General features: G+C 42.6%; 1 protein-coding gene across 3 annotated transcripts; it reads left to right on the top strand.

The window, feature by feature from the left end:
* Positions 1-13,601: 13,601 nt before the first annotated feature.
* Positions 13,602-19,473, top strand: LOC133905158 (transcription factor LHW-like). Of its 3 annotated transcripts, none has more exons than XM_062346881.1 (10): positions 13,606-14,202; positions 14,719-14,865; positions 14,983-15,052; positions 15,601-15,642; positions 15,730-15,789; positions 16,175-17,857; positions 17,986-18,087; positions 18,196-18,333; positions 18,425-18,550; positions 18,953-19,473. In XM_062346881.1, exons 1-10 carry the CDS (start codon positions 14,111-14,113, stop codon positions 19,112-19,114), a joined length of 2,622 nt encoding a protein of 873 aa, XP_062202865.1. In that variant the 5' UTR covers positions 13,606-14,110; the 3' UTR covers positions 19,115-19,473. The 3 variants fall into 3 exon arrangements, 2 of the variants coding, with proteins under 2 accessions (XP_062202865.1, XP_062202864.1); XM_062346880.1 differs by having other exon boundaries at positions 13,607-14,202; positions 14,983-15,064; XR_009907574.1 differs by lacking the exons at positions 18,425-18,550; positions 18,953-19,473 and having other exon boundaries at positions 13,602-14,202; positions 14,983-15,064; positions 17,991-18,087; positions 18,196-18,236.
* The last annotated feature ends 1,001 nt before the right edge of the window (positions 19,474-20,474 follow it).

The following is a 20,474-nucleotide window of genomic DNA, read 5'->3' on the forward strand; positions in this document are numbered from 1 at the left end:
AAATTAACTCCCCTTTGCATGTTATCTTTACATGTATGCATTTGACTCCGTACATAGGTTGTATTGCATCAGCATGAGTACCGCCATATGATGGAGGCGGCATGTTTTCTTATGGTGCGGGAGGTCAAAGGAATCTTTACCTAGTTTGGATGTCAGTTTAGATTTTGGATAGAAGGCTCATCATAGACCGCTAGTTGTCTACCTTTCTTTTTTGGTTTCTTTGCTTTTGTTTGGTTGTATGGTTGTATGGCTGTGTGCATCCGGGCTATGCATAAACCGGAAGTGAACTCTTATGTGCTTGTATCATCTTGATGTAATGCTAAGGGTCAAAGCTTCTTTTATCAAGAAAAAAATGCCAACACGTAGCCGGCGGCTACACTGGCGACCTCTCCAGCGAGCACCGACAACATCTACACACAGCTTCATAGAAGTACTGATCCCTGTCGTTGTTCCTCCCCTAGCGACCGAGATTATCAATAATGGTGTCCCCAAATCAAGGTTAGCTCACCTAATTCCGTACTAATTGATGTGTTCATGCAATTAGGCTAAGGTTTACTGCTGGATTAGTTCAAATTAAGATCAACAGGTATGTTTTCATGTGGTTTGATTTGCATTGGATAATGTCCAGTAGAGCAGCGAGTTGGCATTTTGACATGATGATGTGAGCAAACTTGAGTTCCTGTTGACCACTATCGATATCTATGAAAGTGCTGCTAGACCCTAATGAACTACAGCGTTATGATATTTTGTAGCTACAGAGTAGCTCTATCTTCTTCGCTGCATAGTCAGCGCCAAGAAGCATAAGAATGATTTGAAGGCATCAGGTTGGAGTTGGACATTCATGGAATAGTGAAGATTCACACGAAGTCCCAATGTCCATTTGGCTGCCAACCAATTGGATATAAACCTTACTTTCGGAAAGATCAGAGGCAGATACCTACTCAAGCTGGAGAGTGTGTACCTTTCTTTGTACATGACATTCCTACATTTCTGATGACATTTTGGGTCCCTCCTGCTTTATTTCCAGATACGAACTTTTCAATTTTCTTGGCTCTGAGAATGAGTGATGTTTTTGCGCTGCTATCAGTTGGGCACTCGAAATGGGGGAGGAAGTTCATCGTCTGCTGGTTGCAATCCAATTATTTGTTCAGATCATTCCAAGGCTGCCTGACATATAAATCCCTTGGAGTCTTCATATGAGTATGACCCCAATAGGAAAATGATAATACTACTGTGGCTAGTGACGTTGCTGATGGTACATGCGAATGCCACTGATGGTGCTTGTGCTGCTGATTTTGCCGATACAATTTGTCACACCCAGGCCTGTTCTCAGGTGAATGGTTGTTTTGGTGGGGCAGCAATTCTGTGCATTGTGAGTCCAGCAGAAAACAAAAGAAGAGCAGGACAGATTTTTGCCAAGAATTGCAGTGATAAGCAAAAGAACGTGGACATAGACACAAGGGTATAGGGAGAAAATGGACACCTGTTCAAGAGTGTTAACGCAAAAAGTGTCACGCTAAACACTAAGCACCTCGTGTGCAAATCAAACGAAATATCCTGACAAGATTGGAAGTTCCAACCCTCCTGATCGGAAATTCCGATCAGTGTATCCAACGGGCAGAACCTAGGAAACCCTAGTTGTGGCGTCGCACCGTTGGACCTTCATCGTCATCCATGCTCGGGAGGGACCCCGTTAGAGAGTAGATGGCCGACGGTTTGTCCATAGTCGTAAAGATCAAGAATGAGAAGCAATGGAGGATGGAAAAGAGGATTATGGCAAAAAGAGGTAAAAACAAGAGATAATGAAAATTGTATTGATTCAATTGGATGTTGGATACTCTCAATTGGCAATGGCCCTTTATATTTATAGAGAGGGATGGTCTTGTCTCGTTTCGAGTCAGAATCTACCAAAGCTCCTATTCAAATACGACTCGATCTCTTTCCAAAAATTCAGATTTGCGCCGGATCAGATGTTCCTATCGGGGACATCGGATGTTCCGATCAGTATCGGAATATCCGGTTTTTCGAAACATCGGCTTCTCGGTTTGGCCAAAAATATTTAATCAGATGTTCTGATCTCCAATCGGAAGTTCCGATGAGGTTGGAAGGTCCGATTTTTCAAAACATGGGCTTTCGGGTTGGACAAAAATATTTAACCGGAAGTTCCGATCCTCCGACCGGATGTTTCGATCGTTGAAACATCTCGAACTCAGACTGAACGTCGGATATTCCGGTGAAAACAAAATTCTACCCACTGGACATATAATCGAATGTTCCGATGATAACATCGGAAGTTCCGATGTGTTAAATTTTTCAGCTCCGAAACTTTTGCAAAATGCCAATTTTTATCATCAACAAAGAGTTCTTGGAGGCAATGCCATTGAACCACCAATTCAGAATGCGAATGCAGCACCAGTTGATTCTGCTCTGAATCTCTGATGCCCTGTAGTTGGTCTTATTCGGCAGAGAGGAACTGCTGAGTTCAGAAACTGCTATGTTGAAAGCAGATCTGAGTAAGATTTGTGTTGAGACACAATGGAGATCGGATCAATCACAGAAGGGAAAAGGCACTGATCTTGGTGAGGCTGACTCTGATTTCTGGATGCTGTTTTACTCAGCACACGAGCCTAGTGTCCAGTTGACACCCTTTTGATCCCAACAGCCGAGCAAACAGCGAGATCTGGCAGTTTCAAAGGATGTGCCGGTGATGACACTGTATGCAATGCAGTGCATCTCATTTTCTGCCGATGGAGCAAACAGCGAGATCTCGTATGTTGCGTGTGTACATCTCAGTGAAGTTTGGCGTGCTTTTTGTCATTCTGAACATGAACTGTAGGTGCCTTTTTTTCCTTTTGACAGGAATGGATATGGTTGGTACCTATGATGAGTGATACAGGAGAAATTTAACTCCGCAATGTGTCACGCATGGTACGATTTATTTCGATCATCTATCTATCATATCTGATATTATTCATCCGTTGATTCGCTTACCTATCGTAATTTTTTTACATATCTCCTTTAATACAAATCTCAACGCAAATAAACCAAATAAGCATCTGATCGCATGCCCCGGAAAAATTTGCCTTCCGTGACACAGGTACGTATGGCTTTTGGAACGTGGAATATCAGGCTGCTGCATTCACTTTCACTGTGCATGCATGTTCACGGGGCAGATGACATTAGTGGAGGCCTGTTCCACGTCACTTTTATCCGGTGCTATGCACTGTGGGCTCTGTGTGGGCCTCTTGGCCTGTCCCTACGCTGCAGAAAATTGCAGCAGGGGCATTGCCACGAGCGGTGATGTGCTTCTGCTGCGGCCGCGAGGGACCATCTGCAGCTGCAGCCCATCGATGGTGCAGCAGGTATGAGCTAGACGGGACATCAGCAGCGTAAGATCAACTTTTTCCCCAAATTTTGTTTGGAAAAAGATGTATTTTGTTCTTACTAGCATTAAGAACTTGTTTGGTTCACAGAATTGGACCTGTTTCCGAAGCAAAGCGGTCTGACACGAACCAAATGGGTGGCTGGCTCTCGATTCTGTGTCGAAATGCTGAAGAAACCCGGGCCGATTCACGAAACGAGCTGGATGCCGTACAACCCATAAGACCATCTCAATCATATTCCCTTCATTTCGTTCTCTTCTCCATTCTCATTTCCTTTATTTTCTCTCATCTCCAACAACTTTCTTTCGAATGGAATTATGAAGGGAAAGGAGAGAAAATCCCGTCCTGAAGAGAATGACCATGGGAATCCTATCGTGAAGGGAACCGTGAAGGAAAACCGTTGGAGCGTTGAAGGAAACGAAAATCCCTTCACGACGGGAGTTTGATCCCCGAAGGAAAGCCGTTGGGGCTGACCTAACGTCCGAACCAAGTCATACTAGATACAAAACAGCGTCTGCCCATTGGGAAATCTTGCTCCCATGTGTCCTCTCCCGTGTCACCTCCCATGCGTCCTCGCTCGCACCGCCATTAGCCAGTCGCCGCCCACGCTACTATCGTCCTCTCCACCGATGCCAAGCCGCCACCCTCCTAGCCATTGGCAACATCGCCAGCACCCACACCACTGCTCACATCATCGCCGCTCGAGCTAGCTCACCGTTTCTAATGGTGTTAACCTATTTTGGTGGTTGTTGACGCCCTCACCTCTGCCTCTCTCCTCACCACCAGCGAGCTCCAATAGGAGCGGTCACAACCATGGTTGCTCTGTCTTTAGTGAAAGTGATGGATAAGGAAGAGAGAAGAAAAAATGATGGAGCACAATGTTTTTTAATGAATAGATAAGGGAGAGTGATAAGTGCACAATGCTCTCATTATTTGTGTTAATGTTAAAAGGAAAAGTCAAATAGTTATTTATGTTAATGTTGTTATTGTAAAAAAACAGCATATCAGCAAAAGGTAAAGTGATCAATTGTATCATTATAATCTCTTTCAAGAAACCGAATCTAACTAGCTAATCAATGATGTTCAAAGTTGATTCTGATTCATCAGAAAAATATTTTCACGAAAAATACAGAACCAAGACGTTTTCATAAGAATCTAAGGTAGTATTTGGTTGGAGAGCAGGATGAGATAGGATGATCCTATCCATATATTTAAGGATGAGATAATTTTATATGCTTATTTGATAGGAGGATGGAACATCCCATTTTAGAACCTCATCCCACCGTTATCCTCACGTTTTCGAGTGGGATGGCTATGTTATAAAAAAAAATTAGATCCTCTCATATAGTATTTAAAAAATATTCTGCTAAACGAATCATCTCATCCTACCTCACTCTTCAACCAAACAACTAAAAAATAAAACAAAATCATCCTAACACACTTCACTTTCTAAACAAACGTTACTAAATGCCGGACCCGTGCTGGTTGCTTCCTCCATCTGCCAACAAGAGACGCAAAGATTTGCCGAGATCCTCCGGGTGACTAGACTGCACATTTGTCTTCCTTTCTCATTTGCCGAGGCTGTGTGTGATGCAGTGCAGCGATGGCAGCGGTAGTAGCATGCTGGAGAGGAGTGACGAGACCTCATGATCCGGCTCATGATAGAGCCCGGACGGCCAATGAGATCGGACATCCTTGCCGCTTTTTAGACCTACGGGACGGGGTAGCTAGCTACTCCTTGTTTACTGCAACGACCGACAAATGGGCTGCTGGATGATCTCCCTTTCCAGACGCAAGATCTGTCGAGATGACGCCCTTTTGCTCTTTCACTGCTCATCAGGCGTTGAGATCTTGTTCGGTATGCACAGTTGCTGTTTTTTTCTGATAGTATAACTTTGTCGAAACGTTACCAAGAAATTGTAATTACGTGCAGGAGTAATAATCTATTAGAATAATCTCGATGTGACAGATATAATATTTTCTACATTAGTGGCAAAAGTTTTAAAGGCTTAGAGCATCTCCAATCAACTCTCTAAATCTCACTCCCTATATCTTCATATAGAGAGATTTTTCAAAAGATTCCCTCTTTATTTCTCTCCGCGCTCCAACCGACTTTCTAAATCTTGCTCTCTAAATTTCACTCACCTATATTTCATTAGTATCATATAAATAAATTAGTTCATCACATAAGTAGAATATTAGTGAATTTTCTCAAATTTTTAGAAATTTATTTGAGACCCTAAAAATTATTAGAAGTTATAAAAGTAGTTTTTTTAGAATTTAAGTTTAAATTCTACATGTCCTTTTTGGATGAATTCAGTTAAAATAGGTTGTACATGCATTATAGAACCTATAAAAAAATTTAGAATTTTCAGAGCAACAAAAACCATTATTTTGAACTGTGGATCCACCGGTCATAGTCTGCTTCGTTCCTATTGAACTGAGATAGCGAGCTTCTACTGGCTCGCTGGTAGTAGCGAGGGAGCCAGAACTAATAGCGAGCGACTAAATTTAAAGAGTACAATACATAATCGGTTGGAGCCGTTTTTTCAGATCGGCTCGGCAAATTTGCGATAGGAAGTATTTTGCCGAGCTGGTTGGAGATGCTCTTATGTTTGCATCTTGTTACGATATTTACCTTGGATTTGTGCCAGTATATATATTTTGATTACGGATACTTTGAGGTTTATTGGGAAAATAGTAATTTTACAGGGATTTGAAGTTAACCCCTGCTTGAGGCCGGAAAACTACGTAATGAAATTGTAGGGTTAGTTTCCTTCTCCTCGCTGGCCATCCGAAATGCGTACACAACTGTACTGCTATATGCTAAAACAGATATGTTTGTATGTGTAGTTTCAGTGCTAATATCAATGCAACCTTGTTCTACCAAAATAAGTCATAATTCTATCAATGTAAAACAGATATGTTTCCTACATAATCTTTTTCTACCAAAATAAGTGGCATACTCCCCATCAATCATAAGTACTTATCATTTTATACTTAAATGTAACATTAAGTTTCGACGGTTCGATATTATATATCTTTTAAAATATTTTGATTTAAAATCAAGTGTAAAAATCATATGTGTAGATTTGTCCCTAAAAGCAATCTCAAGTTTTTTTCTTTCCAAAAAGTACTCTCTCAAGTTTATAATATTGGAAAAAGTCTACTTTACTCTCTCGAATTATGTCAATGATCTGAATAACCTCTTGAACTTTCAAACCATCTATTTTACTCCTCTAAAGTTTCAACATCTAATCACTTAACCCTCTGAGCTGGTTCCAATAGCAGTTTTAGTGATGTGGAAGCGGTTTTTGATGATATGGCTGCCACGTCGCCTGTTTTTGCCACGTGGCTACAACATCATCTCTCTCGAGCCGCCATTCCCCACCCAAGTTGCACTGCCGCCGCCATGAAATCCATCGCAACCGAGCCCTCTCCGCCGCAGCTGAGCCTAGGGAAGCTCGGAGGAGCTTCTCCTCCGCTTCCTCTCTCGATTCCCCGACCGAGCCCATCGCTCACCAACCAGAATCAACCTTGCCCCGTCGTCTTCCCCACCTTCGATTGTCGCCTTCACGCCTCACCGACCCGCCATGCTTCCACCCCCTCCAAGCCGACAAGCACCACAGTGAGCTTCCCCTTCATCTATAGATCCTCGCACGCGCCGTCATTTGGCCTCGGCAAGTCGCCAGCGTGCTGCTCATCGTGCTCCCGAGCGCCGCCGCACCGCCCTCCTCGTCGTCGGTCGTGCTCCAGCCAAGCCTGTCAGGTGAGGGCCCCCCTAGCCGAGTTCGTCTCATCGAGCTAGAGCTTTTGGCACGGTCGACTGGCTAAGCCATCGCCGGAACCTTCGCCGGTGAGGTCAAGTCATCGCGTACTTGCGTGTGAGTGACGCGGTGCAGAGAGCTAAGACTGGCATGGACGTCAGTGGCATGGCGGCATCGGTCTTGCGACCGAATGGCACGCAACGTGGACCGAGCATGCCTCTCCACTGGCGCCATCTCCTCCTGTGCCACTGACATCACTGCTGCTTGGTCTGCATAGTTATCGTCCTAGCTCTGGTCCGCACGCGCCGTGCTCCGCCGCTCTGGTCCTTCTCCCGCCGCTGGCGAGCTCAGCCCATCCCCCTCCGGTGCCGTCTTCTCCCCCCTCTCCATCGGTGTCGTCTTCTTCCCCCTCTCCACCGGCTCTCTCCTTTCCCCCTCACCAGTGTCGCTCTCTCATTCTCTCTGTCCTCTCTCTCACGCACGCGTGCGATGAGGCCCTGCCAGACATGGCTGGAGTCCTCCCCACCCCGGCTGCTCCTCCCCGGCCGGCCTCCCTCTCATCTCCCTGATGCCCTCCACTCTCCCTCTGGCCATCTCTTCCTCCGCTCCCTCTCTCTGGTCCTTCTCTCTCTAAGCCTCATGCGCATGCGAAAGAGAGATGGCATAGTAGCTATGTGGAAAAAAAACTAGTGATGTGGCAGTCACGTCATCAAAAATCGCTTTCACATCACTAAAACTGCTATTGGAATCAGCCCAGGAGGTTAAGTGATCTGGTATTGAAACTTTGGGGAGTAAATAGACGGTTTGAAAATTCAGAGGTTATTCGAACCACTGACATAGTTCGGGAGAGTAAAGCTGACTTTTCCTATAATATTATTAGGTTTTGTAAATATTTATTGTACAAACTAGTGGTTAAAGTTGTGTTTTGAGGACTGCATCCATGCCATGACGACAAATGTTTGTGACTGAGGTAGTACATCACATTATTTCTCTCAATTATTGGGAGAAATTTCAGGCCTTTTCAGAATTTGTAGCTTTCATGGTGTCTTCAGTCTCACCAATATATTTGTGTATTTGTATTTGCATAATAATTGCCACGTCTACTTCTTCTATAGAGAAATTTTGGATGGGAAATCAGTGACAAAAGAAGAAGGAAAAGGGAAACAATCAAAAGGCATTTGAGGAGACAAAGTTGTACATGAGCTGAACCGTGGAGCTGTGCTGGATTGGGGAACGTACCGTCTGCAATGCATGCTGCTCTCACTCTAGTCTTCATCCCTGCTGCCTTTGTGTCATGGCCACCTTTCTTGCCGTCCATGATTAGGGCTTTAATCGATGGGAGTAGCAAACAAAAACAAAGAGGAGGAGACACATCACAATCGCCATCACCGAGCACCACACTGGGTGGGCACAGCACATGGATCCACCATGACCAGCAACTGTATTCTCCTGCTTGCTTTCCTGTCCTCTTCTTGCCCTCTCTTTCAAGTTTCCTTGACCCTAGAGCTTAGCTAGGGTTTTGCAGTTATCATTTACAAAAACCTTATGATAGTTGAGCGTTCATAAAAACATGATATATCATTAGATTTGTTTCCTTGGGTGGGAACCATATCACCTTCACCAATTTGAGTGGAAATGATCAATGTCGAATAGAGTAAAACTGCTATAGGAGCAAACCCTCGACGAAATGTTCAAGCTACATGGCACGTCACAAAAATCTCCAACCATAGTGGATTGATATATCGCCAAGGATAGACAAACAATGGTATTAAGAAAAGAAAAAAAGAATAGGAGACCCAGTTTCCCTGATACCACTGCTGATCCATGTGTGCCCCTTTCTTGAGGCCAATACCCATGCTAATAGCACAATCAGGTTACAGTGTGGGGGCAAAGCAAAAAAAAAAAAAAAAAAAAGGCTTCAAATCGAAGGAACTGTTGCCCTCTTGCCTAGGGTTCTTAGAAGTGGTATTACTATATTTGCAAGACGCCAAGGTCAAGATTCTCATACAGATTGTGTCCTATAGTGGGTAGGTGCTTCCACTATTTTTCATCTCCATCTTAAATCCCTCATGCACAGGACAAGGCGACAAGCAATCAATTTTTATTCCCAATCTTCCAAAAAAAAAAACTTAGTGTTTGCTCTGATAATTAGGTACAAATTTTGTTCTGATTGGAAGGTTATCTGTGCTAATTTGGCCGTCAAACAAAAGGGAACTGGTCGTGTCTAATTCGTGTGTATCCTAACAGTCAGGTCCTCAGTTTTTCGTGTTGCATATCTGCGGCCCTTGTGCCTTGTTTTTAAAAATCAAATATGCATCATTCTTCCCATGTATTCACCACTTTCCTTCCAAGCTGATGTCGATCATCTCATTTTTCTTTTGAATGTGTGAATTGTGATCTCATTCTTCATATCTAGGGTTTGTTTGGTATTTGCTCCATGAAAAATCTCATTCCCGTGTTTAGTACTAGTCATCAGTTGCATCGACAAGACGAGCTACTAATGATCCTACTTGTGTCACCAACCACATCAGAACAAAGCAATGAAGTGACCATCTGATTTGGCTCCCAACTGACAGAGAAGATGGCATGCATGAAACTGAGCCATTCCAGTTCCAGTCGGCTTGTGTAGTTGTGTTCATGATGTGACTCAACTCAAATGGACGTCCCTGTTTGTGCATGCTCTAGCCTAGTGGAGCACTTCCAGAAGCGACGCATCAACATCACGAAGAGGAGTAGGATTAGCCTGCAAGCCTCCACTGATGAGTCCGCATAATCTTTGGATTATTGCTTCGTTTATCTCTTGGATTTGGTTACCTCTCATTAAAATCATCTCCAGCAGATACTCTAAAAATTCATCCCTTATAACACTATTACAGTATCCCCTAACACTATTACGATATCCTCTATTTTTTTCATCTCCAGCAGCTACCCTATTTCCTACCTTCTACTACTTTTCATCGCTCCTCGGACCCACAGTCATATGTAGCTACAGTAATACGGGTCCTTATTTCCGGCCGCAACTTTGCCGGCCCTCTCTCCTCTCCCGCTTCCCTGTTCATGCTGATACCGAAGCTGCTGGAGGCGGTTGCCGCAGCCAACGATCGGCAAAGGACAGCTACAGTCTTCGGCACAGTAGAATACGGCGAGGAAACCGATTCAGCTGGAGTTGGTCTAAACAAGAGAAAATTACTTATATGCCATTAATTTAGCTATGCTTTGAAAAAATAACAATCTAGCACATATGTCATTGATATAGGTGGTCCTATCTTCCAATAAGAGATGTGTGTTATTTTGTTAAAACACGAATATAAACAGTGAAAACTCGGCAAATCTCCAAACAAATGTGAGATGGGACTTAAAATAATATTTGGGTAGTTTAGAAGCTGGTTGTTTTTTGTCCTGGGGCTTTTGTCTTTCTGACTGTCAAATGGAGAAGCAACAAACTTGGACCGGAGCTCGAGTAACACTATTGTGATTGTGAAACTCCAGAGCTGTGCTCTTTCTATGCCTTTTTCCCTTGTCCTTACAGAACCTGTGTAAAATCTGAGTGGACATGGTGTGACTAAAAGACAGGAATAAATTTATGGAGATTCCATGGAAAATAGTATATTTCTCATAGTATTCGTGCATAATTCCAAAATTCGATGATCGGGCATCTATTATTATGCGTTCTCCATGTTTATTATCAATAGAGGAACAAGAACAGAATAAATGAAAATTCCTTAACACGTCTCTTGGATTAATCAGTAGGAGAACAGCTACAAGATCACAAAATAAAACAACTAAGGCCAAATCCTTTTTCCAGAATATAAACCCAAGATCAAACAACTATGATATAGTAGCATATCTTTCTAACAAAAAGCAGGGTCAGTCAGTCTTCGATTCAAAAACAACTAAGATCTCACAAAGCACCTCATTATGAAATGTCCCTGCAAAAAGAGAGCAACAAAAAGAAATGTAGTTGCTAAGTGTACACACCTGATGCAGCCATGCCAACTGACAAAGGGTCCTCGTGAACATAAAAAAGTATCAGGCCCACCTACCAGTGCACAGGACATGCCCAACCACGAAAGTGAAGTGAAAGAAGAAGCTAGCAAGATTGTCTAAGCATTTGTTGACAGTACATTGCAGCTAAGACAGCCTTTGGAAAATGTTACAATTGCAGTAGGGTAAGATAGGCTCTGCCATCTGATTGTTTAGCTTCTGCCTTTTGCCCCCTCTGTAAATTCCTTTTATATGTTTGTTAATTTAGAATTGTTCTAAGAACCAAGTCTTAACTTAAATAGTTAGTATAGTTGGGTTATACTTTCTACCCATTATGAATTAAACTCCAATTTTACTCATGGTGTGTTTCACTAAGATGGATTGTGTGAGTATATACATATGATGATATGAGTATATTCCTACATCTACTAATTGTAATAGTGTTTTTAAAATAGATTAGAATTACCCCACCACTCCCTCAAAAGAATACACGACCACATAATTGTACTCCATGCCCACCTTTTGAAGGCCCATATTGTCATAGCTGTAATTGTTTGCAACGTTTGAGGGCATAGAGGCAGTTTTTAAATAAATTTGGTACACGACATTCCGTCTGCTGGATTAACTTACATTATCCTGTTTGTCTTCTTTGGAGGGGTTCTGAATATATATACTACCTAAAGCATTTTGAAAAGAATGGATACATGGCACAATGTGACGAAAGCTTTGTAACGTGTGGATTGTTTTTTACGAGGCGGAAGAGAATAATGAGAACAATAACTAAGGTTTTTAATCGCGATTTTTGCGGCTTCGCCGTACAAAATAGAATGGCTCAATCCGTATTTGCAAAGCCTTTCACAATTCACTTTTGCTCTCAATAAAACAAAAGAAGATATCCGTTGCCGCGTGTAAGCAATAGAAGATAAGAAAGTCTATATTACAAAATGTAAAAGAACGATACTTTAGCAGGTCACCAACAACAAATCAAAGGAGTTTCACCTGGTAGTAGAGTTCATCTTGCCAAGGAGTAGGATGCGTTACCTATTATTTTATTGTCATTCTTACTGAGGAGTAGCACAAAGTAGTACACATTGTCATCCCTGTTAAGAATCCTCCGATATTACGAAGCAATATCACCAGAGTGAACAGTGATTTGAGCCTAGATAAATAGTATTGTAACATTATTTAATGTAGCAAAATATTGTAACAATTTTACTGTGTATTACATTACTGTAGTAGTACGCAGGTGCGCCCGTTTCGGACCTAGCTGTTGATGGAGACTTAATGTCACAGCTACTGTTTACATGTGATATTACTTTATCAATATCAGGAGTAGCACAAATAAGCTCCTCGTGCTACTCATCCTCATTTATATTGGGAGATTTGTTGGTATGCCTAGCTTCTAATATATGTTTATGAAATAAGGATTTGACACGTAGTGATTTAGACTAACAAGTGAATCTGAATATATATATCTTTTTAAACAGGGTAGCAGTCTAAGCTTTATCAAGACATTTTGCGTGTACCAGGATCCATCTTTGGTGGACTGGTTGCAACTCAATCCATCAATCTAGCTAATTATTCTCGTTACTGCCCTGATGTTTTATCGTAGCTGCTTCCAGCAAACCATTGTTCATTGAGCACAACCGTGATTTTCGCTCTATCTTCTTTTGTGTTTTAGAGCTCCTCACACGCTTAGGCAACCAAGAAGATCTGTTTCGCAAAGCTTATCTAAGAATTCTCTTAGCTGGTCATTTTTAGCTTAAAAAATTTGGAACTGGAACTGTAGACATATTAAAGGTCTTTGTTGAGACATGTTATTTTTATTTTAAACTAAAAATAGATATTTAAATTATTTTATTTTATTTATAAACTTTAAATTATACATGTATCTCAGATCTGGAGTCTTGTCTAGAAGTTGCATGCAAGGGTAACATATAAGTGGGGCTCATCTCTAAAAGCAAACTAAGACATTTAATTTTTAAAACTATTAAGTGATAAAGCGACACTAAGAGCCTATTTCGAATACAAATTTCACAAGAGTTTCATACGTTCCAACCCAATTTTGCCCTCACATAGTCACATGGTTTCACAAGAGTTTTATAAGCGATGTCCTCCCATATGGTAACACATGCACCATCCAGCTAAACATAGAAACAACATACGTGCTCTCTCGGATAATTTCGATCACCGGCCTTCAAACTTACATGGAGCAATAAGTCATCGATCTTGTGTACTATCCGAGAGCGGTGCTATTACGATTCTTTTTTTATTAGTTCTTGTAATCGTTTGATTATAGTTTATAGTGTTATCAACATTATCGACATAGTTGTTCTTTTTTTTCTCCTACACGCAAGGTTATCTACTCCTACTTTATTTAACGTGCCGTTCGATCGAAAAAAACATAGGAACAGCACACGCGAGCATTCCCATTTTGCCCCCGTGGAGGGAATGATGCCTGCAAACGAGAAAGGAGAATGCAAAAGAGGAGAGAGAAGAGAGAGAGGGGCACCCCAAGACCAACGAGAGAGAGAGAGAAGTGAGAAACCCAAAAGAGCCAAAGCGAAAGCGAGGAGGAAGAAAGAGGGAGACATTGACGAGCTGCAGCCCAGCAGCAGCAGCAGCGAATCCACTCTCCCCTGAACCCCACTCCGGAGGCAGGCTGCCTCGCTCGCTCGCCGCCGCGGCGGCAGCCTCAGTCGGCTACCTCCTCCCCACCCCGGCTGGGCGCTGACGCTGACACTGGGACCCGCGCCTTCTGGGGGACTGGGAGTGGCCCCCCACTGATGACCGCCTGTGCGCCGGCGGCGAGGGGAAGCGTTACGACGAGCAGGGCCGGTGGGCTCCGCGCGAAGCAGGCCGGGCGCGCCAGCTGCCGCGGCGCCTAGGGAGGTGGCTGTCGTCTTGCTCCGGGGGGACTGGAGGCGGTGGCCTCTGAAGAAGCTAGGGTTCTCTCTGCATCGGGGCGTTGCGGGGATGGCGGTTGGGGACGCGCTGCGGCGGCTGTGCGAGGAGGTCGGCTGGTCCTACGCCGTCTTCTGGAAGGCCATCGGCGCCGCCGACCCCGTGTAAGCCTTCCCGTCCTTTTTTTTTTGTGCGTGTGATTTTTCTTTGGATCTTAAGCTTTCCTATAGCTCGACCTTGCGAAAAATCTCATTTTTCATTTTTTTGGGACCTCTTCAATGCCATTTTTTATTTGTTGGGTTTGGACTTTGGAGTCTTGCTTAACATTCCATTTCAGCTGGATTTGCCTAGTAGTACAAGTGAAGCGCGCGTGGGGAAGATTCTGATGGCCATATTCCTCAGCTTCCTTCCTAATAAAGGAATTCTTTGGTTGCAGAAACTAGTGTCTAGAACCAAAGTAACATTTACCTGTGCTGCAAATTTACTAGAACATGAACCGAAAGAGTTAGCGCGAATGTGCCTTAGTTCTTGGGCTGTACAAGGGCGTGAATGCGCGAAATGCTCTTTCGATTCTGTGTATACTAATGTGCCGTGCATTTTAACAAATTACGCGCTTAGTGCTTCACGAATTCAGCTCTTCTTTGCTGATTCGTGTGTGTCTTTGCATTGGTGATGTGCAGGCATTTGGTGTGGGAGGACGGTTATTGTGGCCACGCGTCGTGCTCCTCCGGATCTGAGGCTTCTGAGGTTGGGTGCGAACCAGGCAGCTATGTGTGCACGCTTGTTAGGAAGGTTATGTCATCACAAGTTCATGTTGTCGGAGAAGGGTAAGCAAGAATTGCACTGCCTTTTACAATGTTCTTAGTTAAGTGCTTGTTTTGATGGGTGTTGTCAGAGAAGTTCGTGTTGTACTGAGGGAACTCTGCTGCATTTGTATTCTTCAGTGCCATTGGCCGTGCTGCTTTTACTGGAAACCATCAATGGATCGTCCACGATGCTGCCAATGATCACAAGGTCAGATCCGAGGTACAATTCCTTCTTCTTCCTTGTGAACTGATATAAATGTAACCCAATTTCAGTTTTCCGTGGTCCATTGCTGCCACCTTATTTAAAGCGTGAGGCCAGGGGATTTATACCATTGCAGCAGTCCTCGTGGGGTTATTTTGTCCTCAAGTATTTGTTCTATGTCTTGAAGTTTTGGCATGTTGTGAGTTTGGTCTATTATTCTGCCGAACAAGTGGTCATTGTGATAAGCTAGCTGCAAAAGCACACAAATAGACATGGGAATAAATGGAAACGACTGTTGAGGTTCTTGTTTATATGGTTTGCCCTAGTAGCTAAAGTCAACCATGATGTTATTTCCATAAGGACTTCCTTTTTTCATGCACGTTCCATGATGGTTTCCTAATCATCTTTTGAGAATAATGTAGCTGGAATTTAGTCTCTTGCTTACTTATTGCCTAAACAGATGTATATTGCTTACTTGTTTTGGGGATTTTAAATTGTAATATAAGCTTCTGTAATGGAACTACAAGCTAATTAAGTTCTTCTTACGATGATAGGTTTCTGCTGAGATGAATCAGCAGTTCATAGCTGGCATTCAGGTTAGTACGATAGTTGTCCTTGCATGGTAGATTATTTACCGACACACTGTTTGCCTCTGAACTCTCAATAAGTTACTTCTTGTGCAGACTGTTGCAATTATTCCTGTGTTACCGCGTGGTGTACTGCAGCTAGGCTCTACTAGTGTGGTAAGATATCAAAGCTTTAGCAACTGGGATTACTATATATCATTCTACATGTCTTGAAGTTGTTCTCTGTCATTATTATATGGGCCATGACGTACTACTTTATGACCATGCTACATTGTTGACTGGTCAAATGTTCTGCTCTCTTGATCTCTGTATAAACTATATTGTGGTGCAATCCTAGGTGGACAAAACCTTCTTGGGTGGTAATGGAAACCCGGAAAGAAGAATGACTTGTGATGTATCTGCACTATTTTAGCTCTTAGGATTGTTGTGAAAGAAATAAGGAAAAGATCCTCACAGGACTGTGTAAAGAGGAATTTGCTTTTAGTCTGACTATGATTACTCGCTACTTAAACTGTGCTTACGAATGCTTACTTTCTGACAGGTGATGGAAAACACAAACTTTGTGGTCCAATATAAGAAGCTTTGTTCTCAGCTAAACAACCGATCAAGTATGGCTTCATCGTCGTCTGTTAAAAATGATTTGAACCAGAAGGTTCAGTCACACCCATTAAATGGCCCACCAAGTATCTACCCTGCAGGTGCTTGGTCAAACAATTTCAGTGGATCCCCAATGACTTATGAACAATGCTATGGTCCTGATTCCACAACTTTGTCGAGCAATACATTGGCAAACACAGGTAGGAATGCCTCAATGTTTATGGCTGCACAGAGAAATAGTCAAGCGCTTAAAGAACACATTATATATGCTCCTGACACGAGGTTCAGACAGCAAACACCTTATTGTGACAGGAGAGTTGAAAGTAACACCCAATATAGTGTTGTAAGCTCTGGTTTCATCTCATCTGTCTCGGCATCAATGGAAAAGCATCCAGTGTTGATGACCAACAATGGACAGTTAGAACAGGGAAACATGGAAGATTCATCAGAATTCAGAAATGTTCTCTTGAAATCTCATGCATGCCAGAACCCTTTAGCCCATGGAAATACAAACGTGACTCCGTTGCATGGCAGAGGACAGGTGTCAGATTTTCTTAATGGTCATGGGAATTTTGATTTTCTCCCAGAAGGTAGCTTGTATGCCAGCACAGAGAATAAAATGTTAGACCAAAGAGGTAATTCTACTTCTGGGATGACAGGGCATAAACAAGCTATTTCATATAAAATGCCCCAATCTACCCAATTCATTATGAAAATGGAGAGTCCAAAGAGAGAGACATTTCAAGCTTCTGCAGCTCTATCGTCTGGCTCTGATATTCAAGTTTCTGGTGGCTTGAAAACAACCATTTCTCAAGAGAATAAGATGAGTAGCTCAGATCTAATTGGCTCAAAAAAGGCTAATGAAGTAAATGACCCTGCTGATGTAATTGTACGCAAGCTCCCAGGCATTTCTGATGAGGGAGCACCCTCCATCCTTATGAATCCTACTACAGAAAATGATTTGTTCGATGTATTTGGTACTGAATATCATCACTTGTACCGCAATGTGGATAATGATCTTACCTGGAAAACTTCAAAACCTGAGAGTTCAAATAGAGACGCACCTGACTCCTCTGTTTATCTTGATACCTCTGCACCCTTTGATTCAGTGGATGACGAGTTCCCTTATTCTGGCATCTTCTCACAAACTGATACTGACCAACTATTGGATGCGGTTATCTCCAATGTCAATCCTGGCGGCAAGCAGATCTCAGGTGTCAGTGCCTCTTGCAAGACTTCATTTACAGACATTCCTAGCAGTTCTTATTGTCGCTCAAAAGAGACGAAGCACTGTGAGTCATCTGGTGCTCCTCCTTTGCTAATCAAGAATGAGTTGGCTGTTTCAAATTTTGCTAAACAGCCATCTTTCCTAGGGAAGGCAGAGGATGGTTGTCTTTCCCAAAATAATGGAATGCATAAATCTCAGATACGCCTTTGGATTGAGAGTGGACAGAACATGAAATGTGAAAGTGTCTCAGCCTCAAACAGCAAGGGCGTTGAGACACCAAGCAAGGCAAGTTCAAAGAGATCTCGACGAGGAGAGAACCCTAAGCCACGACCGAAGGACCGTCAACTTATTCAGGATCGTATAAAGGAGCTCCGGGAACTTGTACCTAATGGAGCAAAGGTATCTTGTTGACTTGCGCATTTCAAATGTCTTTTATGATTATTTAAGCTTTCAATCGCACTTGGTTCGGACTATCCTTATGTTTGTAGTGTAATGACTGCTATTCTCATGTCATTTGTTGTCAACAGTGCAGCATTGATGCATTGTTGGAAAAGACCATTAAGCATATGCTTTTCTTGCAAAGTGTGACAAAGCATGCGGACAACCTCAAGGACTCTAATGAATCTAAGGTATGCACATACTTATTAATTTGCATCCTTTAATTGCAGCCTATCAATAAGATAATAGTTGCTAACCTCATGTGATCCTTTGCCGTGGTATTGGTGAACTCCAAACAGATACTTGGCGGTGGCAACGGTCCCCTTAAAGACTGCTTCGAAGGTGGTGCAACTTGGGCCTTTGATGTTGGTAGCCAATCTATGACATGCCCGATCATTGTTGAGGATCTTGACCGGCCTCGTCAGATGCTTGTGGAGGTAACTGATTCTGCTATTGCTGGTTCTTTCTATTCTATCATTCTCAATACACGCATTGTTCTTTCCATTGCTGATGTTGGTGCCTCTGCAGATGCTTTGTGAGGATAGAGGTATCTTCTTGGAGATAGCTGACTTCATCAAAGGACTAGGATTAACCATCTTGCGGGGCGTGATGGAAGCACGCAAAAATAAAATCTGGGCACGGTTCACTGTTGAGGTAAGTAGTTCAATGCACTAAAAAGATTGGTAGGTTGACTGAGAACTCAGAAGCCAAGAATAGCTTCTCCCAACATTGGGGTTTATGTTGATTCCTCAGAGCATGCTGCAACTATTCTTTTTCATGAATCTAGTTTTCATGAATCTAGTTAGATTGTCTACCTTAGTTTGGTCGCCTTTGTGGTCACGGGCGCGATTGTAGTCCTGGAAACTGTTAAGGAGTGAGTGCGTGTGTGTGTGTTCTGTGTTTGTGTGGTGTTTGTGGGGTTGTTTGGGCTCTTGCCCTTTTCTCTTCTTATTTAATGAGGCGCAGCTCTCCTGCGTTTTCGATAAAAAGTTTTCTGTTGCTTCCTTCACTGTTTTCTTTTTGGCAGAAGTTCTAATTTTTATTGGGTTTATGCAGGCCAACAGGGACATGACGAGGATGGAAATCTTTCTCTCCCTAATGCGCTTGCTGGAACCTAGCTGTGACGGCAGTGCAGCAGGAGAGAATCCTAACAATGTAAAAATACCTCTTGGGATTGTGCAATGTCCCGTTATCCCTGCGACGGGCCATCTTAGGTGAGTGAGCGAGTACAAATGTCATTGAAGACATCTTTGAAATGCTAAGAGCGGGAGTTCGACTCACTTCTGCCATGACTGGCATTGTCAATGCACGACGAGCTGAATTCTTTTGACATGCAGAGCCTCGTTCCACAATGTGCATGCGGAAAGCCTAACAGTAGATACCAAGACATGGATAGTTGGTTCAGCAAATGATCATTAGGCGATGTTCTGGTTGTATAATCTTATTTCTGTTTGTTGCTGATGTTTATTTCTCTCTGCATATTAGCAAATTTTGTGCTGTTCGTCTACTGAATGGAAATTCTGAGTTGATTTGTCTAGCATCAGAGTTGGGAAATGGGAAGCCTCTTTTGCAGGCCTTGTTCTGTCGCTGACTGAGAGCTCTTCTTTCTTTGTTTGTTTCTTTCTTTCTCACTGTTCCCGTGTGGTTATTCTCCGAGATAGTGACTCATGAAAACTGTAGTTTTACTCTTACCAAATTATGAGGCTTTGTGTTTTCCCCCTTCCAAATTCTGTTGTACTGAACTTCATCCAGAGGTTTCATGAGTTTAACTGCAATTATCCAGTTATCTACTAAGAGTTTTTTAACCTCCGTATCATCCAGAAATCATGAAAGGAAGAGGAAACACAGTTATACCAGTTGATAAAAAAAACTATACTAATCTCTTATTGCATCATATGTTATGCATCTCTTCCCCACTGAATAACGTGCCATGCAACATACTAATTTCTTCATTCATATCCTCAACATATTAATACGAAATATATATATATATATATATATATATATATATATATATAATTTTTTATATGAGAAAACGAAACGGAACAAAAATGGAAAGTGAAGAAAAAAAAGCGGGGAAGATGACTTCGGTGGCCAATAGTCAACGGGCTTGAAGAAAAAAGTCCAAAGAAAAACCAAAAAAGAAGAAGCTTGGCACGTTTCTAGGCTGCAGCATCCACTACCAGCGTTCCTGGCCTAGGGATGGGGATGAGTATCGATGGTTTCGCTATAGTTCAATTTAATTAGCTAACTAGATAATTTTTCTATCTCATATTATGAAGTTAGTTAGCTAAATTGAATCCATATATAGCTCATGCCCACCCAATTCCTAGCAGGTTACGCGTTGTTGTGCTATATGGCACCCATGAGCCGCATAGGAGCCCTCTAAGCTCTTGCCATTTGTCCATCCATTCCACGCCCAGGCAGGCAGAGGAGGCATCCTCTCCTTAAAGAGAAACTTGTAAATTTACCACATGGCGCTCTCCGCTCTTAAGCCTGGCATCCATGTTTTTCTTTTGGAAGAGGATATGGACTATCTTAAAGTAATGATATCCATAATTTTGTTCCGAATCGGGCT

Source organism: Phragmites australis, chromosome 22 (genome assembly GCF_958298935.1).
Source record: "Phragmites australis chromosome 22, lpPhrAust1.1, whole genome shotgun sequence".
Classification (NCBI taxonomy): Eukaryota; Viridiplantae; Streptophyta; class Magnoliopsida; order Poales; family Poaceae; genus Phragmites; species Phragmites australis.

What these genes read in the sequence shown, in the direction of transcription:
- LOC133905158 (XM_062346880.1), top strand. Translation starts at nt 14,111, where the DNA reads ATGGCGGTTGGGGACGCGCTGCGGCGGCTGTGCGAGGAGGTCGGCTGG. An exon ending in GTTCATGTTGTCGGAGAAGG is followed by an intron (nt 14,866 to 14,982) that starts GTAAGCAAGAAT and finishes TGTATTCTTCAG; the next exon opens with TGCCATTGGCCGTGCTGCTT. An exon ending in TTGTACCTAATGGAGCAAAG is followed by an intron (nt 17,858 to 17,985) that starts GTATCTTGTTGA and finishes TGTTGTCAACAG; the next exon opens with TGCAGCATTGATGCATTGTT.